Below are 26,096 nucleotides of genomic sequence, written 5' to 3'. Positions count from 1 at the left end.
TTTCTTGGACTCTGAAGCCCTGCTTTTGTGGGAATGTCAGGGTTTGTTTTTTGAAATAACGTCAAGTTCCCATGTAGCTGTTGAAAAGCATGTACCTTGCAAAGGTGGGGTTTTATTAGCCCAACTGCTCTGAATAGAAGTTCTCTTGTTTTGACTTTTGTGGCTCTTTCCATGTAACAGAATACAATAATCTGTTTAAACCTATAAGATGGAGAAAGGAAGAATTCGTGTAAAGCATCACGCCAATGCCAGGCCTATAGTAAAGATTCAATAAATGGCAGCTGAGAGATTATTTTATACATTTTATTGTATGTGTGCATTTTGAAATTTCTTTAACCTCCAAGCTGAATGGAGAATTATCAACAATCTCTTTTGTTACTACAGAGATCCAGGAATTGTAAATGAAAAATGTCAGAGGCTCATCAGTACATGCAGTTTTCTGAGAAATGCCTGTACTATATTTCCATAGAAACACTAATGACCTCTGACTCATCAAACCGAATTGCCTTCCTAAACTGTTTTCACCTTCTGATTCTCTAGCCACAGCCTTGAAGCTTTGTACTGCTTTTATTTTTAAAAATATCTTAAAATTGAAATGTCATAATCTTGAGCTGGCTTTTCTGCCTTCAGTATGGTTTCAAGGCTGCCATTACAAAGCTAGAAGGCTGAAAAACTGTATGAAAGGTGATGTAGGTTGATCAGATGGAACTTATTAATGTTTCCATAGAAATGTAGACACTTCTTGTAAGCAGCATTTAAGCTGAGCAAATAATGTGGGCACAATAGGTTATATAATTGAGAATCCTTGGCTTCTCCTCCCCCCACTCTTTTTTTCTGCCCCTAAGACTTCATGTTAAAAAAAATGACATTAGGGAAAGGGCTTTGTTTTTGTTGCAGTTTTTAAAATGTGACCTTGACATTTGTAGGTGGAGAAAGGGAAATATGACTTGTTCTGCCAGCCAGCTTTTGCTGTGCGGACTTGTGGTGCTGTCTCTGTATTCAAAAGCATTTTCTGTTATTCCTGAAATATAGTTTATCAGGTTGCCTGTGAGAAACAAAAGCTAATGGCGCAAGTGGCATCCCACTCACTGGATAGAAAGGAAAGAGACAGATGTGAATTTAATGCTCAGCCAATCTAAAGAAAAGTGTTTCTGTATTTGCTTGGGTCTGGGGCTAAATTGTAGGCTGCAGACTGGACTGTAAGGCAGGCCATGGTTTAGCTAGCTAATGTTTGTTACCAAAAAAAAAAAAAAAAAAAAAGCTACATTCCTTTTCAGCCGCTACCTAAGCCATTCTTTGTACCAAAAGCAGTATAGGAGATGGAGTTGGGAGGGGCCCTGAAAAATGGGAAGAGTTCCTAGAATTTCAGGAGCTGTGAATGGTTTGCCATGTGTATCTTGTCTACCCTCTCAGAGCGCTTTCCTCCCATCCCTTTAACCCTTATGCTTATAGTTACCTGGTTGAAATTTTAGAACCACTATATTGAAGTTAGTCAGAGTTGGGCTGGTATTGACACACTTCCTAGGTGTATCCATGTATTTCCTTTCCTCAGTGACTGTTGCCTATAGAATAAAAGCCAAAAACTCCCCGTGTATGGCAGTTAAAACCCTTTATGATATGGCCCTGGCTGGGGCTCCAGTCAAATCACATTACCAGGTAACACTGTTCACTTTCTCTGTTCATGCCTTTTACACGTGGTTTCCTCTGCATATGTTTCTCAAATAGCCCTGTTTGTCTGGTGAATGCTTATCCCTTGCACATGCCCCTGGCCCCATGGTTGCTGCTGTGTTCTCACTAATATTGATAGCGGCTCTTAAGCGCTTTCCACTGCCCTAAGTGTATCATTTCATTGAATCCTCGCAACAGTCTACAGATGAGGAAATTGGCTCAGATAGGTGAAGTCACTTCCTAAGTTAACACAGTAGTAAGTGATGGTGCCAGGACTCAAACCTATTCTGATAGCAAAATATATGCTCTTACTACTCTGCAGTGCTTCCCAGTTTCACCTTGTCCATCTGTCCCAATCTGTCCATCATTCACTCCCTACCATTAATTTTTTTAATGTTATTATCTATTTCACTATATATATATATTTTTTGGCCGCACCACACGGCATGTGGGATCTTAGTTCCCTAACCAGGTATTGAACCTGTGCCCCCTGCAGTGGAAGTGTGGAGTCCTAACCACTGGACCACCAGGGAAGTTCCTTCGCTATCTTTATTTCATTTGGCTTTAATCTTTTCTTATTGTAGTAAAATATATATAACATAAAATTTACCATTTTAACCATTTTAAGTGTACAGTTCAGTGGCATTAAGTACATTCATATTGTTGTACTCTGTAGTTAATTTTTATTCTGTACCCCTCTGGACTATTTATTCTCTGACAGTAGGGTCATTCTTACTGATACCTGTATCTTCCAGGCCTAGGAGCTGCTACAGTGTGGGCAGGTACTTAATAACATTTGAGGAAGTAAGTGACTATATTTACTAGGCTGATGGAATTACTTTCTGAAAACAACTGATAAACTTATGAATTGGTTAGTAAATAACACTAGCGTAAGCATTTCCATATTTCATTTACTTTAAAGCTGCAACAGAGTCCAAAAGGTGGCATAATACATTTAGAAGAGGGAGGACTGTTTTTCTAGTCTTATGTTTTCCATTATAATAGCCACTGGCCTTATGTGGCTACTTTAATTAATAAAAATTAAATTAAGTTAAAAATTCAGTTGCTCAGTCACACTAGTCACATTCTAAGTGCTTAATAGCCACATGTGGCTAGTGGCTATCATTTTGGATAATGAAGAGAGAGAACATTTCCATCATTGTAGGAATTTCAATTGGACATTGTTGGTCTAGACTTCGAAGGCAGAGAATACTGAAACTGTTATTTTCTCTTAGAACTTGATATTTTGGCAAGAACTTCATTGTGGTATCATGTGGTTTAGTACCATTGCTTTTTGGAGAAAGAAGTAGTTCCTCAACATTTACTGAGCATCCTTTCCTGGGATCCTGGGATATGCCTCAGCCTTGAGGCTGGAGATAGTTAGGGCTGAGACCAGATCTGACTGAAAGAAGGACACAGAGTTTCATTGGGAACCTAATCATGATCAGGGGCACAAAGCAGATGGGAAACTGACACAGGTGACCAGAGCTTTTGGTCCAGAAAGTACCAGTGAATGACTCTTGTGTATCAGTACAAATCCTGGGTAAAGATTTTTAGCTTTTTTCTTAGGGAGTATGGAAAACAAAATTCTCTAAAACCCGAATTCATGGTCAGTAGCCCTGATGGTGATTTGGTGTGGGAAGCAGAGGGAATTGGGATCACAGAGTAGGGAACCTAATAAGGCAGAATAGTTTCAAAATCCTTCTAGATCCCTGACTTCCTTCTGGAAGCTCTGCTTCACTTCATATCTCACATTTTAAAGTACATGAAACTTGAATTGCAGTTGACTAGGTAAAATAATGTTATATATCATATTTAATTAAAACATTTAAACTGATGTTAATATGTGATTTCTGTTTTGGGGAAAGATGAGATGTTTGATTAAAATTATAGAATTTTGCCTTTTAAGGGCCTCACCTTAATTTTGCCTTGTGGGCTTCAAAGTAGATTGGCAGAATCCTGACCAGGATCCAAGTCTCTATTGCACCATGCTGCCTTCCTACAGTCAAATTGAATGAAATTAAAACATTCCTAGAGTAACATTTAACTTGCTTTTGTAAAAAACACATTATAGATTACAATTAGCTAGTGTTTTAGACTTGAATTTGTTAAGTGGCATTACCCATAAGCTTTTATTTGTTCACATTTGGAAAAAAATTGGATACTCAAAGTTTATTTAAGATCCTATTGTGGTAAATGTATAACTTTATAGCCAAAAATAGTAAATAAAGAAAAAAATCAATATTTTCAAAATCTATTACTGTAGCCAATCACAGATTAAGGAGTCACTGATCTTTTTGTTTTTGCCAAATTCTTTCCTATTGGAGAAAAGCTTGTCAACTGGATCTTCCTTTGTATTAAAGAAAATTCCTAGACTGAGAGCCATTTATTGATCTCTTGCCATAAAGTAGATTATTTATATATATATTCACCAAATCTCACAACAGTTGAACAAGATGGTTATTTTTATCCCCATTTCAGGAAGTAGCTATAGGGTAGTTAATTAAACAAAAATAGTGGCAGATATGGGATTTGAATCCAACTCTAACTCAGACCCATGTCCTTTTCACTATGCATCTGCCTTTTAAGTTAAACCGTGGTAACAGAATATATATAAGCTTTGCACTAAATTTCAAATTGCTTATGAGCATGCTGATTTAGTGGTATATCTATCATTTTAGGAACCAATCTGTGTCTCTTGTCTCTCCCTTTTTAAAGCAATTTAAGTCACCAGCCAAAGACTCTGGATTTCTCAGAACATTTCCTAATCTGTTTAATGTGTTGTATTTTGTGAGGCAGAAGGTTTTGGGGTTATATTTGTGTATTTATGTGCCTTAGGAGTCTGCTTTTTACTGAACAATTCTGATATCCTTTGCCTCTGTGTTGAATTGAATTGAACACACATTGGGGTTACTTCTAGCAGTGGTTTGGATTCTTCTAGCTAGGAATCATTTTGCTAGCTGGATCTGGTTGCTGAGAATCTGGGTGAGACTGTTTGAGAACGGTAGCCAGATCTAGCCATTCCACTGACTTGTCAGGAGGTAGGATTAACATTGTTCTCCATATCTCCTCAAGCCTCCTGCATTAGTGATGATCTGTAAAGCCAGAGACAACATTATTAGCCAGTGGTCTCAGGACTGGATGGAGGGACTGTAGACATAGTTACTGAATTCCATAATCAGGGATCTTTGTGACCACTGGAGGAATTCGTTTTAAGGCAAATATAAAGAGTTCTTCTTTTCTCGGGGGGTAGCGTACTACATCTGGAATTATTGCATCAAGCAGTTTATAGGCTCAAAATATAAAAAAAGTTCAGGAATCACAGCAAGTAATTAAACTACATTAGTGATGTTAGGGGGTTCCATTCCAGGTCTTTGAGGATGGTGTCATGAATGAGTCAATAGTTAACCCTCCTATAATCTCCTCTTTGGTACCACAGATACAGCACTAGATTGGATGGACCCTTGGGGTTAGTTAGTAGTAGCTCACATATGTTGAGCTTTGACTTTGTCAAGTACTGTGTAAAGTCTTTACATGCACTATCTCATTTAATCCTTTTAACAGACCTATAAGGTAAGTGCTGTTGTTAATCCCAGTTTATAGCAGGGTTAGGGTCAATCCTACTTGGGTCATATCAACTGAAAGTGTAAAAGGGATAAGTCTCCAAAGTAAAATCAGAATGCCATTAACCAGAAGGGGGGAGTGGTTGCTAGGCAGATAAAAGCAATAGATGTCCACTTTAACTATTTTTCATAGTATTTCTTTTTTTTTGGTCACCCTGTCTTTATTTGTGTTTGATCTAGTTACTTTGAGTTCCGAATGTTGTTTTCAGAAAATGTGTTAGGCTTTGTCTTTTCTTGAGACTTCTAGTACAGCTTTTTCATTTAATGTCCAGAATCTGAGGTCCAGAATAGGGAGTGACTTGCCTAAAGTCATATGACTAAACTAAAAGTGGCTTGAACTATAACTTGCCCATTATACTATTCTGCCTTCCCATGTTTTTTGTCCTATTTTTGAGTCAATTTATGTTAAGTGAGTGCTTATTCTCAGTTTCATTTCTGGCAGGATGTTCAGTATTGGACCCATGTGTAATGAGTGATTTCCTCATTCCCTGGCATCTCTCCACAGCTTTTCTGATCCCCATGTGTTTAGGTAGAGATGGTTTAAAGTTGCTCTGAGGTGAGCCTTTTTAGGCATCTCATCCACTTTAGCAGCTTCCAAACTCTGGTTTTCCAGATCAGATTTCCTCATTCAGACATTCCACACACTTTTCAGGCCAGACTTAGATTTTCTGATCCTGTGACTTCCTTCCCCTAGACTGTGATCTAGAGGCAGGGTTGTGTTTTCTGTTTAGTTCATCATGCATTTGAGCGCCTTACGTAATGTATCGGCAACTGTTTCGGGCATAGAAGCAGCTCTGCAGATGGATATGGCACTGTCCCTACCCTTGAAGAGCTCACTGTCTAGTGGAGGAGGCAGTTATTTAAGTTGTGAATGCAGGAGAGGCCTCTTCTGTTTTCCACGTTTCATAGTTGTCATATTTGAGCTGGGTCTTGAAGGATGATGAATAGTTCTTTACCAAGAAGGACTGTGGCTTGTTTGGTGAATGCCCAGGATTGCAAGGACTTTAAAAGTGGTGTTTAAACAGTCTACTTGCTGTTTGAATCCTTCTTCTCCCCATGATGCTCAGTTGCTCTTTTGGCTTCTGATTGCCTGGCTCTGATGACAGAAAATGTTCTTATATTCCTCTAGTCCTAGTTTTGCTCCATTGTTTTTGAATTTACCATTGAGATACTACAGTTGATATTTATTGAACATCTGCTTTGTACTAGGTTTGTGAGACATAATGGGGTTACAGCTGTGAACAAGACAGGCCAGGTCCCTTCCCCTGGGGTGGTGGAACACTGTTAGTGGAACAGTCTAATAGTGGCATGAGACATTGAGCCAATAATTCCTTGCTGATGAGTGTACAAAACATTATAGATAATTATAACAGGGGGCTTTGACCTTGTGTATGAGACAAGGATAAGGGAGGCAAGAAAAAGCTTTTCTGAGAATGAGTAGAAGGCAAACTGGAGAGAGTAAGCAGTCATTCCAGGAAAATAGAACTTTCATCACCTGTGTATATAGAACACCTGCTGGGTGTTTGCCACTCACTGTGCTTGATTTTTCTCTTCAGTGTGATAGTTACACACCAATCAGAAAGATGTAGCTCAGATTTTTTGGGCCTGAAATGTGCTTTGAGAGGTATTTATTCCAACTTGAATAGCATATTTATTAATGGAAGAATTGCTCCCATTTGTGTGTATAGGTAAAATTCTTAAGCATCTGTGAAAATTTTAAGTAAAATTATCCTGTTGGATATTTTATAAGTTCATATTTTGTATATTTTGCTTTCTTTTGGAAAATAATTCATTGATAACATAGTAGAACATGACGAGTATTAAGTACACTGTAATTTTATTATGAACTTTTTACAGCTAACTTTGGCATGCTTACTCATAATTACTTGTGCTGTTTATTGAGCTCCTCTGTGCCAGGGACTGTGCTAAATAAGCATTTTATATCAGTGTCTCACTTAATCCTCATTACTATCCATGATAAGTGCTGTTACTGTCTCCATTTTTTTATATAAAGATGATGAAATGGAGGCTCAAAGAAGGATGTACAGTAGCTAAATGTTATAGAGCTAGGATTCAAATCCAGATTTGACATCTGAGTCTGGATTTTTTTTCCCCGCTATATGATACTTGATTTTTCATATTTGGAGGCACCTTGGAGTAATTCATGAATTGTAATCTTTTTTTCCTGTTGTTTTCTCTTTAGGTTTTTGTCAGGACGAACTGGCAGAGCTTGACCCAAGCACTAGTAAGTTCTGAATGTTCCCCAGTGTTCATGTGTAAGAAAAGTGTATGTGTGTGTACTTTGAAATGTATAACTTAAGATGACATTTATAGACCTATTGACAGATTTTTTTTTTTTTTTTTTTTTTTGCGGTACGCGGGCCTCTCACTGTTGTGGCCTCTCCCGTTGCGGAGCACAGGCTCCGGACGCGCAGGCCCAGCGGCCATGGCTCACGGGCGCAGCCGCTCCGCGGCACGTGGGATCCTCCCGGACCGGGGCACGAACCCGTGTCCCCCGCATCGGCAGGCTGACTCTCAACCACTGCACCACCAGGGAAGCCCTATTTACAGATTTTATTTCACTTTAATTTATGATTATGGGGAGGGCATTCTCTCTTTTCTAGTTATGTTTTCTTTTTCTTCTCCTCATGTTATTTGGTGGCCACAGTCTAGCCATTTAATAGAAAATTCTTTGCTGAAAATTTCTGTTTAATACTAGTTTCTTGTTCTCCATCATCCATGAAACCACCACCAACAAAAATTGTGCTTTCATTTATGCACACATACAACCATATACCCACAACCACTTTTTAAAATGTTGACATAATTTTGATATAATTTATTTCAAAGAAGGATTATGTAAAGGTTTAGATATTTATAGTTGATAACCTTCATACCACAGTTTAATTTCTAAAGCATCTTCAACTACATTCTTAAGTTTAAGTTATGAGAATGACCATTTCAAAGTCTAATTAAATGATGCTTTTCAGGACTATACAAGTCTTGATCATAGATAATCATCTATGTTTATAGTGCTCTCATAATGTGGCATACACCATTCCAGGATATGGAGAATATTCAGTGTATACATACCTTATTTTGCTATAATACCAAAAGGTCGAATGATACTTTAGATTGAGACTCCATGAGATGATTTAGAGTTATTTTTTCTAGTTCTTGTACTTGTTAGGGTCATGGGGCTGGTTATTGGTCACCATTCTGCTGTTGAGGTAAGCGATAAAGTTCACCTTCTCACCATCCTGACTAATATCAGCTGTGGACATTCTCATATTATCCTCACACACCTTAATAGTATAAACATTCATGTTTGTTCAACTAACTTATTAATTATAAGATAAAATAAGTCTCATAATGCTTATCAAACACCAGGGAAATAGATTTGTCTTTCTACAAGTCATAAAGTTCAGAATCAGCTTTGTAGGTAATATAGGCTCAGTTTACCCCACCTTCCTACCTGACATCCCATTACCTGTGAGTGAACACAGTATTTTCACTGTCTTTCTCTTAATGAATAGCCGTCATTTAGGAGGAGGAAAAGGTAAATTCTCGAGTCATGGTCCTCTCTTAGAAGCATTTTTGAACACTAGGAAGGATATTGACATGCCCTGTGATCTTTCAGATAGAACTACACATAAAACAAGCCAGATAATTGAGAACTTAGTTTAACATTGAATGTTCTCTGCAACAGGCCCAGTTCTAGGCTCCAGGGATACACAAATAAATAAATCTATGTCCTGCCCTAATTTATTAAGTCTATTGGAAAATATTTCCTTGTCTGGAATTATTTCAAAATACACTTTTTTAAACCTCTAATTTAGCACATAGTATCCAAATTTATTCTTTTTTTCTGCATTTAGTAGCAATTGAAAATACTCATGCCCATCTTCTAGGAAAGGCACTTGATATTCTTATGAAGATTATTATTGGATTATTCTTTCTGGGCCAAGTAATTCTAACTCATTTAACATTTCTGCATAGACTCTCTAGCTAGATATTGTGCTTTATATACCTCTCCATTCCATGAGAATGAACAGGTATTGAATCATAATTTTATATATCAGTATAGAATGGGAATTACCTAAAAAAATCATTTTTCTTTTAAAAGTCCTACTTAGCTTATGTGGCCAATATTTTCAATAGTCCCCATGTTATTTTTGTGAAGTTAGTATTTTTGGTCTTTCTCTTTGAAGAAATACATAAAGATCTGACATTATAATAATGAATGGGAAGAAACAAAAGTTTATCATCTGTGCTGAGGCAATCTTGGGGTTCAACTGAGCATGCTCAGTCCTACCAAGTCATAGCACACCTCAAGATTGAAATGGGCTGTACACATGTGTTGTGTAAAGTTGGTTATGGTTGTTGATACTACAAATTCCATGGCTTCTGATTGGGAAGGAATAACATCTATGTTAATATTTCACAACTTCTGCACATTAGATGGAGAATAATAGGGTTTTCTTTGTGATGCATCTTTGGAATTTAGAGGCTCCGATGTCTCCCTTACCCCCCAAATTCCTGATAAGGAAGGCCTACTCATACTTGCTTATTTTGGACCAGGAAATACCATTGTTGCTGATTTCCCATTTTGCTTGGCAGTGGTTGTAGACAGCAAATTTGGGACAACATGTTGGAACTGGATGAGGAAAGACTGACTTCGTAAAATTTGTATAGCCTTTTTTTTTCCCCTACATTTTTTGTGATAGACCATATGGGTAGCATGCTTAGAATATGGGCAGCTACTCACACTCTGGCTGCCTTCCTATGATTCCTGGGCTTCCTGGAGTCCAATGTTACAGCACAGGTTCAGGCTAAGTTCATTTCTACAAGAAGCATCTCTGTACCCTGCCTATTAGCATAAAGGACAAGGGCAGTCAAAGGTCAAGAGAAGTTCAAAACAGCATAACCTTTCTGTGCTTCTGTTTCCAAATAACCCCAGTCTGCCCTGCTCCCCAAGTTTTTTCCTCAGCCATCGTGCTTACCATGTAGTTGTAAAACTCAAGAGAACAAGGACTGACTTGATGTAAGGGAAGTTAGAGAATAGAAGTCATTGTTTCTTAAAACAGGAGAAATAATTGATTTATGTTTGGGGACCAATTAGGCTATAAAACAAGAACAGTAAAGGGACCTATGACTTCAGGACAGTTACTTGCTCTGATTTCTGTCCCACAGACAAGGGGCTCCCCAATAAAGGCTGTCGGCTATCTAGGCTAAATTATTAATTCCTTTCATGCCTCTCAGGGCTTGTAAACAGCACATAATACAGGAAAACAATTGATACTGTTCAGTTATTGGCCAGATAGAGGGTCAAAGGGTAAATAGTTGGATTAGCAACAGCTGTTCTTCCTCCCTAGTCAGACTTTTGTCCCTTATTCTATTTCAGCAAAACCATTCCTGGGTTCTTGGCCTCTAAATAGTTTAATCCATTTCTCTTCTTGTAAAATAATCCTACAAATAATTAGAGAATAAACACTGACCAAAATTGAAAATACTCGTATTTTAATTCAGTTTCCAAATTTGAAGATGAGCATTCTTTTTGGTATGTACTGACTATGTTGTTTCGTGTTCAAAGGGTATTATGCCAAGGAAAGTAACTACTTGAAATTTAGACAGATTAGAAGCTTTTTAGCTCTTTATACCAACTGCTTGAGGATTTTCGTGCAGCTTGATTAAAAGAAAAAAATTGCCTTTGTTTAAACTGATGGTAGGATAATGCGTGTTCATTGTGGAAAACACTAAAAGAAAACTATAAACACCCCTAATCCCACCACCTGGAAATAACCATTGTTTCTTATTTGAGAATATGTCCTTCCAGTTTGTGTCTGAGCTTATTTTTTATGTGGTTAGAAACCATATATACAATTTGTATGCTGTTTATTGCTCCCCCACTCAACATCACATTGGGAACACTGTCCCAAGTCATGAAACAGTTTTCATAAATATTTTTAATGGCAAGATAATATTTCATTGTAAGTGAATAAGTTTACCATGGTTTATTTAACCATTTACCTATTGTTGGGCATTTAGGTTGTTTGCAGTTTTTTCTACATTATAAATAGTGCCACAGTGAACATAGTTTTTTTTTTTTTTTTTTTTTTTGTGATACGTGGGCCTCTTACTGCTGTGGCCTCTTCTGTTGCGGAGCACAGGCTCCGGACACGTAGGCTCAGCGGCCATGGCTCAGGGGCCCAGCCGCTCCGCAGCATGTGGGATCCTCCCGGATCGGGGCATGAACCCGTGTCCCCTGCATCGGCAGGCGGACCCTCAACCCTGCGCCAACCAGGGAAGCCCGTGAACATAGTTTTATATAAATTTTTTGTCTGCATTTCAAGTGAGCCCTTTAGCTTTTTATATAAGCCAAAACTCTTCTGAATTAAGAGCATGGACTCTGGCTCAAGATTGCTTGAGTTCAACTTGGCTTCAGTATTTACTAGCTCTGTAATCTTGGCTAAGTTATTTAACCTCTCTGTGCCTTAGTATTCTCATCTGTTAAATGGGGACAATAAAAAAGTACTTCTACTTCACAAGGCTATTGTGGAGATTAAAGGAAGTAATATATGCATTTGGAATAATGCTTGGCAAATGGTAAACACTATTAAGTGTACGCTATTCTAGGCTATGTAGCATAATGTTGAAATTCTCAGTCTTTCTGTACCTAACGACTGTTGTAACCACTTTATTCAATTAAACTATCCTCTGTTGCCTAATGACACAAAGATAAATCATTCCAGATGTTAGCAGGTGTAAGTTACTGCTTCAAGTAAATAGTTCCCTCAAAGGAGTGGAGCTCACGTACTGCTGGCCAAGACTGTTCTTACCATCTGGTTGACTGTTAGGGTGTTTTGGGCCCCTTCGCCCAACCAGCAGCAGGTAACCAAAATGACCATCTGCCAACCCATTTATTTAACCTCTTAGGAAACTAAAGGAGTTAACCCTCTGCTTATTTAAAATAAATACTCAGATTATGCACTTTCTCTTTGGTCAGTAGCAAGGTCTTAGAGAGAACATGCTGAGGAAGAAATTTGTGTAATTAAAGATGTGCCATTACCATTTAATTTAATTTATTTATAAATCCTATGATACTTTTTTAAAATTATTTTTTTTGGCTGCGTTGGGTCTTTGTTGCTGCGTGTGGGCTTTCTCTAGCTGCAGCGGGTAGGGGCTACTCTTCGTTGCAGTGCACGGGCTTCTCATTGCAGTGGCTTCTCTTGTTGCAGAGCATGGGCTCTAGGTGCACGGGCTTCAGTAGTTATGGCTCGCGGGCTTCAGTAGTTGTGGCTCATGGGCTCTAGAGTGCAGACTCGGTAGTTGTGGCACACAGGCTTAGTTGCTTTTCGGCATGTGGGATCTTCCCGGACCAGGGCTTGAACCCATTTCCCCGGAATTGGCAGGCGGATTCTCAACTACTGCGCCACCAGGGAAGTCCCTACCATTTTTAAAAGACTGCATACTTGGGATTCTTGCTGACTCAGACTTTTATATATATATATATATATATATATACATATATACACACACACACACACACACACACATACACACACATACATACATATACATATGTATATATTTTCTCCTACTGAGCAAAGACCTGGATAAATGAGCATTTTTAGAAGACTTGAAAGTTAAATTAATCTTTGCCCTCTGTTGCCATACTGATAGATGCCCACCAGGCAGAGATCCATGAGTGATGTGGGATGAACAGGCAATTTAAAAAACAGCTTCAGAATAAGACAGCCTAACATCACTAGTTTGCTCTGGCTTTGCATTCATCTGTCAAGTGTTTTGGGATCCCAAGGAGACTTTTTGTGGATCCTTCAAGCTATAAAAGAGAAACGTACATCTCAGCTAGAGTTACCCATAGGTTCATTCCAAAATTCCAATGTTCTGTACCATGTCCTATGGGTCTATTCCTAGTTGTCAAACTATATGTCACAATTTTTTTTTTTTTTTGGTACGTGGGCCTCTCACTGTTGTGGTCTCTCCCATTGCGGAGCACAGGCTCCGGACGCGCAGGCTCAGCGGCCATGGCTCACGGGCCCAGCCGCTCCGCAGCATATAGGATCTTCCCGGACCGGGGCACGAACCCGCGTCCCCTGCATTGGCAGGCGGACTCTCAACCACTGCGCCACCAGGGAAGCCCTATATGTCACAATTTTTAATCTCAGAAAACAGTTTATATAAACCCAAGTGTGGTCTGCAGATAATGAACTTAAGGTTGAGTGTTAGAGATCAAAGAAAATTAGCATTTATTGAGTATTCCTTATGTGCTAGGTACTTTGAACATATTCAGTGGGAGTGAGAAGGGTTGGTTATAGCGTATAAAATATCTAAATTTAAGTTTGACTTTGTAATACCTAGTCCGCTGTTTCCTTCCCTCCCCATTTCTCTTTTTCCCTTTGATGTGTGTGCCAAGCCTAAGACTCAGTTCCTGCCCTCAAGGGACTCTGGTTTAGTCAGGAACGACAGACACAAAATTTGATGATATGTGGCTTTTACTACATAATAGTAGTTAGTAATAATAATAATGGCTAATATTTATTACACATTAAATGCTTCATGTGCATTTTTCATTAAGCACTCATAAAGCCTGTTTGAAAAGATACTGTTCCTATCCTAACAGATGAGACTGCTAAGGCCTGGAGAGGTTAAATGACTCACCCCAGAGTACACAGTGGAGAAACATCTGGGACTTCAGAGCTGCTGTTTTAATGAATCTTCTATCCTGTTTCTAGCTCTCTTGACTGTGACAAGTCTCAGATGCTAATGGAAGAGTTTAAGGCAGTATAAGGATTTATAACATATATAACGGGGCCTTTTATGTACAGAAGGAAGACTATTTTCTAAGTGTCATTTGGGCTCTTTTGCATATATTAGAGTTATTTTGGATGTAAAGTAGAGTAATTCACTGTGGAATAGGTTCCCAAAGAGATTTCTTCTGAGGTTCAGGATTATTCCACTATGTATTATCAAACAGGTTCTTTCCTGAAACAAATGAAGATAAGATAAGTTCCCTTGGTTTTCCCCTTTATGTCACCTTTCCTTCACAACATTCTGTTTGTGATATTGGTATTTCACATTCATAACAGTTCCAAGAGCCTTGCTTCCAAAGCTTCAGCTGAATCTGCTAGACCACTGCAAGATCACGTCGCCTGAATGTGGCCTTTTGCTGGGGAGTTCCTTTCTGATAAGGATTCTTTTGAACAGGGTGGGGGTGGGATGAGATCCAGAGTTTAGGCTGAGCTTCATCCCCTTGACCTTTGCCCCTATTTCAGAGTTTATACTGACTTGATAGAGACTCCCTATGGAGCCAAGAGTTTAGGACTTGTTTACAATTGATGAAAAGATAGTTGCATTCAAAGGCTCTTGTTGGATCCTTGGATAGTCATGGATCTCTGCCATTATCTATGGTGGGTTCAGGGAATGCTTGAACATCTGGGTCTGGAGATATGTAATGGATGACTAAGAAGGAATGAGAAGAAACTCTGAAATTAGATAGGTTGCTGAAATTATTTCTGTGGGAGCAGTATTGCAGTAATATTTTGAGAGCAGAGAAGGATTCCTATAAACCTGTGCTTTTTTTTCATTTTTTTTAAAAAAGCTGAAAGTGGTTGTTTAAATTCAGCGTATGATAACAAAGGGAGAGATGTGTGGGAATTCTGTTCCTTTTCTGATGTCTCACCAAGAAGAAAATTTGCTGTGTTAGGCAAATGTATTAGGTAGTGGAGGGAAGCCCTGGATTATTAAAGCCACCCTCTTCAGAGTTATACATAGTTTTACAAATTGGTGTTTTCTCTCAAAATCTTGGGGTTCTTTAAGTATGCTGAGGAGAGTATAGCAATTCAGTCCCAAGTGAGTCTTCATAAGCCTTTTCTGGGCATACAGGTCAGTTAAGACTCTTAGCTTCTGTATCTGAAGTTACATATCTTTTTTTTGTTGGTCCAGTATTTGTTGTTGTAGATTTGAATCTGAAAGAAAAGATAAGCATCTTTCTTTGAAGGGTGCTGACAGTATGAACCAAAATTGAATAGATATATCCTCTGTTGGTAAGCATAGGAAAAGATAAACTGCATGAATAATAAGATTCACAGTGAAAATAGTGTTATATCATTTTCACCGTAGCACAAAATTCCATGTGCTAAATGTAGTCTGGCTTATAGATGTGTTTTGTTTGACTAACTGGATGTTTAAATAAAAGCATGTTAGTTGTCAACATTTAAAACCTGCAAGAGTTTCATAAAATTTTCCATTTCTGGCCTTCTTGATAAATTGGATAGTCCAGCACTGGGCCTGGATTTCTGTTGATACATGGCATCTGTTGGCTGGAGCAGAGTAGTGGCTGCCCTCTTTATTTTGTTATTTTTATTTTTTTTAACATCTTTATTGGGGTATAATTGCTTTACAATGGTGTTAGTTTCTGCTTTATAACAAAGTGAATCAGTTATACATATGTTCCCATATCTCTTCCCTCTTGTGTCTCCCTCCCTCCCACCCTTCCTATCCCACCCTTCCAGGCGGTCACAAAGCACTGAATCGATATCCCTGTGCCATGCGGCTGCTTCCCACTAGCTATCTACCTTACGTTTCTTAGTGTATATATGTCCATGCCTCTCTCTCGCCCTGTCACAGCTCACCCTTCCCCCTCCCCGTATCCTCAAGTCCGTTCTCCAGTAGGTCTGTGTCTTTATTCCTGTCTTACCCCTAGGTTCTTCATGACATTTTTTTCCCTTAAATTCCATATATATGTGTTAGCATACGGTATTTGTCTTTCTCTTTCTGACTTACTTCACTCTGTATGACAGACTCTAGGTCTATCCACCTCCTTACAAATAGCTCAATTTCGTTTCTTTTTATGGCTGAGTAATATTCCATTGTATATATGTGTGGCTGCCCTCTTTAAATGAGCATGCGCACTCAGGTTTGTCACAAACCCACATGGCCTCCTTCATCCATTTATGTTTCATTCCAGTCTTCTCTAGGCATTTGAGTTTGCAGTTCCTACATTAAAAAATGATAATTAACAGTGCAGATGAAGGTGTGGGAAAATGGGAAGTCTGTGAGTATAATCTAACAATATCTGTCAACACTAAAAATGTTCGGGTTTATTCTTGCAGATTTAGCAGTTTAAAATTAAAATTTTTTAAATTTAAATTTGCAGATTTAGCAGTTAGTACATCTGGTTATTTATCCTATAAGAAATGAAAGGTGTGCAAAATGTATATTCTCAGATACTCTTTTCAGCATTTATAATAGCAAAAAAGGAACAGCTCAAAAGTTTAATAGGGGACTAAAATGGTTTGTAGTTATCCATGTAACGGAATACTATAGAATCATTAAGGAGAAGGTAAATTTTAGTCTGGAAGAAGATACACTGAACAGTTAACAGTGATATCTTTGGGCAGGTGTGGTATCACAGAGTAACTCACTATTTCTGTTTTAATTTTTATAAATTAATTTATTAGCCACACTGCAGCTTGTGGGATCTTAGTTCCCTGACCACGGACTGAACCTGGGCCCCCGGCAGTGGAGGTGCAGCGTCCTAACTACTGGACCACCAGGTTTTACCCCTTAATTTTTTTTTAACAAGGCTCTTGTATTAAGAAATGAGATATATATTTTTTTAAAAATCTGTGGCTCTCATTTCAGCTGCCAAGCTTCCAAGCTATTCTGTCAAATTGAGTCACCCAGGCTACAGCTTCCCATTTAGATGATAGATTTTACATTCACAATTCTCTTACCTTGAAATTGCTCTAAGGAATAGGAACCTGTATCCTCAAGTATCAGGAACCATCTTGAAGCCAAAAAAGAGGATAAAAGCTTAGAGCAGCATTTTCAGGCTTCTGCTTGCAGCCCTGCCTCCATTCACTAATCAAGCTATCAGAATTGGCCTCCTTTTTACCCTGCTATCAAGAATGTAGGGAGCCTTAAGTAAGCTTCTCGTATGAATTGTGCTGTCCTGGCAGTTGCAGGTCATGTTGCTGAAAGTGACCCTAATGGACACGGTGTGGTGCAGTGGAAAGAACATGAGAGTTTGCATCTTGGCTTTTGCCAGTCCTTGCTAAGTGACCATAGGCAACCTGTGAAGGTCAGTTTCTTCATCCATAAAACAGTAATAATCTCTATTAGGGGTTGTTTTTAAAAATAAGTTAGATAGTATATGTGAATTGCCAAGTATTTAGCTGCTCTAGCTGTTACTGCATGTTTCTTCGTTGCTGAAATATATGATGAAGGGTTTCTAACTTTTTGGGCTAATATTTAATGAGCATTTACTGTATGCTAATGGTTTTAAAACATTGTCTCCTTTATTCTTTCAACTCTGTGAAGTTGTTCTCAACTCCTGCTCTCCCCATTTTACAGATAAGGAAACTGACAGTTTAACACTTGGCTAAGGTCGCAGAGCTGTTAAGTGGCAGAGCTGAAGCCTGTGTGATTCCAAAGCCAATGTACTTTTTATCTTTTTAAAATAGTGGTATTGGGCTTCCCTGGTGGCGCAGTGGTTGAGAGTCCGCCTGCCGATGCAGGGGACACAGGTTCATGCCCCGGTCCTGGAAGATCCCACATGCCGCGGAGTGGCTGGGCCCGTGAGCCATGGCCACTGAGCCTGCGCGTCTGGAGCCTGTGCTCCGCAGCGAGAGAGGCCGCGACAGTGAGAGGCCCGCGTACTGCAAAAAAAAAAAAAAGTGGTATGATTTACGTACAGTGAAACACATAGATATTAAGTGTAACGTTCAAGCAGTTTTCACAAATGCATGTACCCTTGTAATTCATGTTTCATCAAGATACAGAACACTGCCATCCCTTCAGAAAATTTCCTTATGCTTTTTCTCAGTTGATCCCACTATTCTGCCCCAAGAAGCAATAACTTCGGATTTCTGTCATGATAAATTAGTTTGTTCTGACATGTCTTATAGATGGAATCATACAACAGGTGCTTTATTGTGTCTAGTGTTTTTCAGCGTAATGTTTGAGACTCATCCATGTTGTTGCAGGTGTTAGTAATTCATTTCTTTTTACTACTGAGTAGTATTCAATTGACTGTATCATAGTTGATCTATTCATCTGTTGATACCCGGGCTATTTCTAGTTTTGTACTATTATGATAAAGCAGCTATGAAAATTCTTGTACAAGGTTTTTGTGTATATATTTTAATTTCTCTAAAGTATCTAGGAATTGTTGGGTCAGATGGTAGATGTATGTTAAACTTTTTACGAAATTGCCAGTTTTCCAAATGGTACATTTTACAATTCCAGTAGTATGATTTCTAATAGTTCGACATCCTTGTAAGTGTTTGGTGTTGTCAACTTTTAAATTTTAGTTATTCTAGTGAGCAGGTAATGGGACCGATGTGGTTTTAATTTGCATTTCCCTGATGACTATTTATATTGATTATCTTTTCATACCCTTATTGGCCATTCATATTTTGTCTTTTAGAAGTGTCTATTCAAAGTCTTTTGATAATTAAAAAAAATTGTGTTCTTTGTCCTATTATTGAGTTGTGGGTATTTTTTATTATGATACAAGTCCTTCATCATATATGTATGTTGTGAATATTTTCTCCCAATCCGTGGCTTTCTCTTCTACTTTATTGACATGATTTTTGATTAACAGAAGTTGTACATTTTTATGAAGTTCTATTTATTAATTTTTTCTTTTATGATTAATTCTTTCTGTATCCTCCCTAAGAAATCTTGGCCTAACCTGAGGTTGCAAAGGTATTATTCTATGTTTTCTACTAGAAACTTTATGGTTTAGCTTTATTCAAGTTAATTTTTTTTGTATGGTGTAAGATAGGAATCAAAGTCTTTTTATATGAATATTTATTTGTTTCAGCACTATTTGTTGACAAGACTTTCCTTGTTAAATTTTTGATGCACTTGCTGAAAAATAATTTGATCTTTATATGTATGATCTACTTGTAGACTCTGTTTTCTTCCATTAACCTACTTATGTGTTCACTAATACCACAATGTTTTGAATACTATAGTTGTATAGTAAATCTTGAAATCGGATGGTGTTAGTTCTCCAACTCCATTCTTCCTTTTCCAAGTTGTTTGAGCTGTTTTGGCTATTCTAGGGTTTTGTTTGGTTTTGTTTTAATTTCGTTTTACATTTTAGAATCAGCTCATCCAAAAAAAAAATTTTTTTTAAGTGAAAGCCTGCTGGGATTTGATTGGATTTCATTGATTTTATCAATTTGGGTAGAGTTGTCATTTTAGAATTGAGTCTTCTAATCTATGAATGCAGTATATTTTCCCACTTATTTAGAACTTTATTTTTTCTCAGTGATGTTTTTGAAAGATTAGTGTTGAGACCTTGTGCAGCTTTCTTTAAATTTATCCTTAAGTAGTATGTTTTTTTAATGCTGTAGTAAATGGTATTATTTTAAAATTTTATTTTCCAATTGTTTGTTGCTAGTATATAGAAATGCCGTTGATTTTTGTATATTGTGATTGTATTATATGACATTGTTACATTTGTTTACCAGTTCTAGTAACTTTTAAAAATAAATTCTTTGGGACTTTTTATGTGTACCGCTATGAATAAAGACAATTTTACTTCTTCCTTTTTAATGTTTATGACTTTTAGTTTTCTTACCTTATGGCATTGGCTAAGATTTGCAGTCCAACAGTAGATAAAAATGTTGAGGATGACATTCTTTTTTTTTTTAATTTTTAAAATTTATTATTTATAAGTTTATTTTATTTATTTATTTAATTTTGGCTGTGTTGGGTCTTTGTTGCTGTGCGCGGTCTTTCTCTACTTGTGGCGAGCAGGGGCTACTCTTTGTTGCGGTGTGCAGGCTTCTCATTGCGGTGGCTTCTCTTGTTGTGGAGCACGGGCTCTAGGCACGCGGGCCTCAGTAGTTGTGGCACGTGGGCTCAGTAGTTGTGGCTCACGGGCTCTAGAGTGCAGGCTCAGTAGTTGTGGTGCACGGGCTTAGTTGCTCTGCAGCATGTGGGATCTTCCCGGACCAGGGCTCAAACCTGTGTCCCCTGCATTGGCAGGCGGATTCTTAGCCACTGCGCCCAGGGAAGCCCAAGGATGACATTCTTGTTTTTGATCTTAGAGGGAAAGAGTTCAGTATTTCACTATCAAGTGTATGATGTTAGCTATAGTTTTTTTCTTATTATTTATTTTAAAAAATTGTGGTGAAATATACAGACCAAAACATTTATTATCTTAACCATTTTTTAAGTGTACGGTTTAGTGCCGTTAAGTACCACACTAGTATTGTTATGAAACCATCACCACCATCCATCCATAGAACTCTTCCTATCTTGCAAAAATGAACCTGTAACCATTAACAGTATTTCCCCATTCTCCAGACTCCGGCACCGACCATTCTACTTTCTGTCTCTATGAATTTGGCTAATCTAGGTATCTCATATAAGTGGAGTCATGCTGTATTTGTCCCTTTGTGGCTGACTTCTTTCACTTAGCATACTGTTTTCAAGGTTGATCCATGTTGTAGCGTGTCAGAATTTCCTTCCTTTTTGAGACAGACTAATATTCCATTGTTTGTTATATACCACATTTTGTCTATCCATACATCTGTTGATGGATACTTGGGTTGATTATAGCTTTTAGCTATTGTGAACGTTGTGAATAATGCTGCTATGAATATTGAGTGTACAAATAGTTTTTCAAGTCCCTATTTTCAGTTCTTTTGGGTATATAGCCAGAACTGGAATTGCTGGATCATATGGTAATTCTATTTTTAATTTTTTGAGGAACCACCATACTGTTTTCCACAGCGGCTGTATCATTTTACAGTCCCATGCAGCAGTGTACAGGGGTTCTGATTTTTCTGCATCCTCCTATTTTCTGTGTTTCTGATAGTATCACACACACCCAATAGTATCTCATTGTGGTTTTGATTTGTATTTTCCTAATGATTAATGCTGTTGAACGTATTTTCATGTACTTATTGGCCATTTGTATATCATCTTTGGAGAAGTACCTATTTAAGTCTTTTGTCCATCTTTTAATCAGGTTTTTTTTTCTTGTTATTTTGTTTTTTTAGTTCTAAGATTTCTTTATATGTTATGGATATTACTCCTTATCAGATATATGATTTGCAAATATTTTCTCCCAATTTATGATTGCCTTTTCACTGTTGTGTCCTTTCATATACAGATGTTTTAAATTTTGATGTAGTACAGTTTACTTATTTTTTCTTTTGTTGTCTGTGCCTTTGGTGTCATAGCCAAGAAATCATTGCCAAATCCAATGCCAGGAAGCTTTTCCCCCTTTGTTTTCCTCTAAAAGTTTTATGTCTTATATTTAGGTCTTTGATCTATTTTGAGTTATTTTTTGTATAGTATGGTATAAGATGACATTCACATGCATCCTTTTGCATGTGGATATTCACTTTTGCCATCACTGTTTGTTGAAAATATGGTCCTTTCCTCATTGAATAGTCTTGGCAACCTTGTTGACAGTCATTGACCATATAGGTGAGGGCTTATTTCAGGGCTTGCTGTTCTGTTTCTTTTGTCTATATGTCTGTCTTTATGCCACATTGTTGTTTTTGTTTTGTTTTAAGTTATGTATGTTTCAAAAACTGTAGATTTTAAAAAATATTTATTTGGTTGCACTGGGTCTTAGGTGTGGCAGGTGGGCTCCTTAGTTGCGGCATGTGAACTCTTAGTTGCAGCATGCATGTGGGATTTAGTTCCCTGCCCAGGGATCGAAACTGGGCCCTCTGCATTGGGAACGTGGAGTCTTGGTAATTCAACTTGGTAATATTTATTGTAGATTTTTGTGATTTTGTTCAAAAGAGTCAAAGCCTATATCCTTAACCTCAGTGTCACACGTTTGCTTTTATTTGTGTGAGCTTTTATTAGTTTTTTGTGTAGTCTTATACCAACTATCTGGTTTTCTAGATAGGTTTAGGCACTCTCCTTCTGCTTCAAATTTGAAGTCTCCATCTAGTGGTCTCTTCTGAGAGCACAGTGGTGAGAAGCTGTGATGATGTATTGGCATTTATTCCCACTTAGTCCACTAGGTGGCAACAGGCCCTAACTGAAGAGCCAAGAGCAAGGAATCAGACCGAAAAACGGAAAACAGTGCTTGTAAAACTCATAATTAAACGGAACAGAAAACCAAGATTTTCTGAAAAGTAATACTGCTAGCCCTCAAGATATGAGAGATGGAGTGAGCCTTTAGCTCATTCTAAGAGCATGTTTGGAAACTCTAATTAATATTATGTGGGAATCCATTCTGCTGCCTTCCTTCCATTGCCTCTCAAACTTCAAAATCTTGGCTTATTCAGTGGCTATCCAGTTGCTTTTTTTTTTTTTTTGAATATTGGGGGATGGAGGGGAAAGGTGATAGAGCTGACCGTTAATGCAAAGAGATCTGAGTTTGGGGAGTCGGGGCAAGAAGGATGTGCTTTTATATCCAAGAGCTGACAATCTACTTCCAGGGAGACTGCAAGAAGAGGCATTAATAGCTCCCTGTTGTCCCTTGGGTCTGAGACTTCTTTCCTTGGGCGTGAAGAAGAGTTTTTATGAAAGTTATAGTCGAAGGTGTGGGTTTCCCTTATAAAAATGGAAATTGAGAGAACAGAAATTTTCCTGAATGAGGATTTGTTTAAGGTAGTAGTGAAGGAAGAAGGTCGTTTAAGGGGATGTAAGATTCTAAGAAGCCATGAGTAGAATTCTCAGGCTGTGAAAATTAAAAGATGATGGGTGGGGTGAGTTTCTAATGCTCCCTGAAGTAGTTAAGAAGAGAAAAGATTTGGGAGGACAACTAGGCTGGAAGCAGAGTGACCTGGCAGCCTGTTGCAGCTTGCTTGATTATGGCAATGGATGCCAACTTTTTTGACCTCAGTCACTTACGTAGGTTAGAAACACAGCTCACTTAGGCAGGACCCCATTATCTACTTAACCTTCCTTTTCCTGCTTTCCAGTTGAAAATTCATTGACAATGGACTATGACGTGCAAATAAATTTGGAGGGAGGATGATAAATGTGCATTAGCAATTGAGGTATGGTTCATATTTGAAACATGGCATATATATGTCAAAGTCTAATTACAGTACTAGAAAATTTTAAAATAAGGATACTGTTGGTGTACTATCATACACAGCATGTATCAAACTAATTTGAAAATGATGCTGAATGAGCCATAATGAAGATTAAAAAGCAAGAATAACAGTAATTGAAAACTACCACTAATTCCCTCAACAATGATAATGGAGTTCAGAGAACTGCAAGATTTCCAGTTGATTTTCTGTGTGTGTTTGCAGTAGGATCTTTGCACCATTGCCATCCATTTTGTGGCAGCCAGGCTTATTAGTAGAATGCTAAAGAGTCTCTTGTTACTTTTAGTTTATAAACACCAAATTTTATTGACAGTCCATTAACAAGTTACTTATAGCCTTTATTCATAAGTAGAAATGAACTGAACATCAGGCACTCATAAGATGGATGAAAGTTGGATTAATATACCATGAGGATCCTTTAAATTCATACCTTGAGAATCATGGGGCTAAAAGGTTGGGAAGGAGGAGAGGGTAGAAAACAGCCACAGGCTAGCTAGAAGAAGGCTCAGTGCAATGGGCCTTTGGAGCTAGGTGTGAAATAGAAAAAATATATGTCTTCTGTGACTTAAAGCAAAATCTCACCGTTGTGTGTGAATGTGTGTCTTCACTATGTATGCGCAGATGTTTATGATAATGGCTCCAATACTGTTGATAGAATTACTACTCATGTGATCAGTCTTATTGACAGAATTATTTGTTACGTGAGTCTAACAACAAATGATTCTTCTAGGAATTGTTTTTCCTTATGTTGAAGGGTAATCAAGAAGGAAGTAAAATCCTTTATGTAATGATTTTGTGCTGGGATTTTTGTTGATGTTTTTTGGTGTGTGCATTATTTAGCATCTCAGCTGTCCAGGAATTTTTCACCATAACTAAGATGCAGTAAAAGCCAGGCCCTAAACATCATTTTCATCAAGATAATCTTAATTGTGAAATCTAGTCTCTGTCCCTTTGTTTCTCTCTGTCTCTCTTTCTCTTTGTGAGAGGTTTTGTTAGACAAAAACTTAAAATTAAAATACCTTAGTCACCCTTTCCTAATAGTCATGATAATTTTGATCCTTAATTATCTTTTACCAAAAATATATTCTCTTAAGTTTTATAATTTAAGTCTGACCAGTTAGTTTCAACCTCTGACCTTTGTTTTCTCTTTTGAAATACCTTGGATAAAAATATCACCGAGCAAACAAACCTCAAAAGCAACATTGGTAAATTAGTGGAAATGATCCTACAAATGCAGATGAAAGATAACAGGGTAATTTGAAAAGCTTCAAAAGTACAGTGGGGCTAGAAACAAGTTTGGAAGAAATAGATGTTGATTGGGAGTTGATACGGCTGCTCACATGTTAGTGGTGTAGTGCTGTCATGTAAAAAGATTGCTGCCCGGCAGGAATTACTCTTGATTAGTTTTCTTGATATACTTGGTGCCATTTAGATCCTAAATATTAGTGATATGATTTTTACCTATTGTTCAGTGTGTACAAGTTTAATCAAGCTATTATAGAAAAGAGCTACGTTTAGTGGGGCTTGCCATATGTCAGATGCCGTGCTAAGCACTTTATTCTCACCTTATATGATCCCCATCACAACTCTATGTAGTAGGTGGTAGTTCCCAGATGAGAAGCTAAGGCTAAAAGGTTAAGACCACACTGCCTTTCATTCCCCTGTTCATCATAGCCAAAGAAAACTTTAGAGCTTTGAGAATATGATCTAGTCTTAGAGGTTTGTAAAGAAACTTGACATAGTCAGAAAAACATGAGTTGAACACAGGGAGCTGTATTATGGCGAAGTAACACACGAAAGTTTGTGAACAGTGCTGGTGCCTGGGAAATATAGACTGGTAGCAAGGGAGGAAAACCAGAGGTGTTGACTTAAGTAGTTAAATTGTAAGAAAGACACTCTCCTTAAACTAGTTTAAAATGGGGACATTGGTGGAAAATACAGGGTTTCTCTTGGGGCCCAAGGAGGGAGCATTCAGTTGGATTTCATGAAGGAGCAAGACCAGGATTTCTTTCCCATCTCTCTGTGGAGGCTTATCTCTGCTTCTCTGGTGCTTCTGTTTCATATTTCTCTTCTTGTTCAGACTGATACTCTTTGCTTCTGTGTCCATGATGGAAGATGGCTGCCCCTGATTTGCCCTGCCTTGTCATGTCTTTCCAGCAGCCATGCTCAACACAGACTAACTGAAGCATTTGTGTTCAAATCTTAAATACTCAGGAAAGAGGATAAACCCAGCTTGGTGTCCAGATATCCATTTACCTGGGGCTATGGCCACTGACTATTCAGTAGAAGCTGCAGGTGCATTCTAAGGAGAATATTAATAGAGCAGACAAATTTCCTGGTATGATAGTTTCAGTCAGGAAACAGGTAGCATGGAGATTGTAGAAACTCCCCATTAAGTCCGGTATTTGAGGGATAGTGCAAAGGTAGGGCAAATTCAGGGGCATGGTTGATTAGGAATTATTTGCTAGCCCTGTGGTGGGAAAGGATGGGGATCTGGCAACTGCAGTGAAAATCCAGGCATTAGGTAATGGTTGAAGTTTGGCAAGTAGAAAAGATAATTTCAAACCACTCAGTTATTGGCTGGGAGTTATAAGCGAGCTGATAGCTTAACTGAAGTGGCCAGGGCCGCTTGTAGCCCTCAGTATACTTCACTGCATAACACCTATTTGAGTACCTACCTGGTGACAAGATCTGAGGCTGTCCAGGTACTCTCGCCCTAGCCATGATTGACTCT

At 38.1% G+C, this 26,096-nt stretch overlaps 1 protein-coding gene and 1 pseudogene across 3 annotated transcripts in view; both read left to right on the top strand.

The window, feature by feature from the left end:
* Positions 1-26,096, top strand: part of NR6A1 (nuclear receptor subfamily 6 group A member 1) — a 206,910-nt gene that overhangs the window by 21,873 nt on the left and 158,941 nt on the right. For all 3 annotated transcript variants that reach the window (XM_089913745.1, XM_022578766.2, XM_022578765.2), the window contains exon 2: positions 7,495-7,536. In XM_089913745.1, the coding sequence (XP_089769871.1) occupies positions 7,495-7,536 (42 nt within the window). The remainder of the gene's footprint in view (positions 1-7,494; positions 7,537-26,096) is intronic.
* Positions 1-26,096, top strand: part of LOC149749050 (large ribosomal subunit protein eL6 pseudogene) — a 105,376-nt pseudogene that overhangs the window by 20,648 nt on the left and 58,632 nt on the right.

This window comes from Delphinapterus leucas, chromosome 6 (assembly GCF_059928025.1).
Source record: "Delphinapterus leucas isolate spDelLeu-1000000601 "Yukka" chromosome 6, BTC_Dleu_Yukka2, whole genome shotgun sequence".
Lineage (NCBI taxonomy): Eukaryota > Metazoa > Chordata > Mammalia > Artiodactyla > Monodontidae > Delphinapterus > Delphinapterus leucas.
The sequence above is the reverse complement of the archived record's forward strand: the minus strand, read 5'-3'. Positions and strand labels throughout refer to the sequence as shown.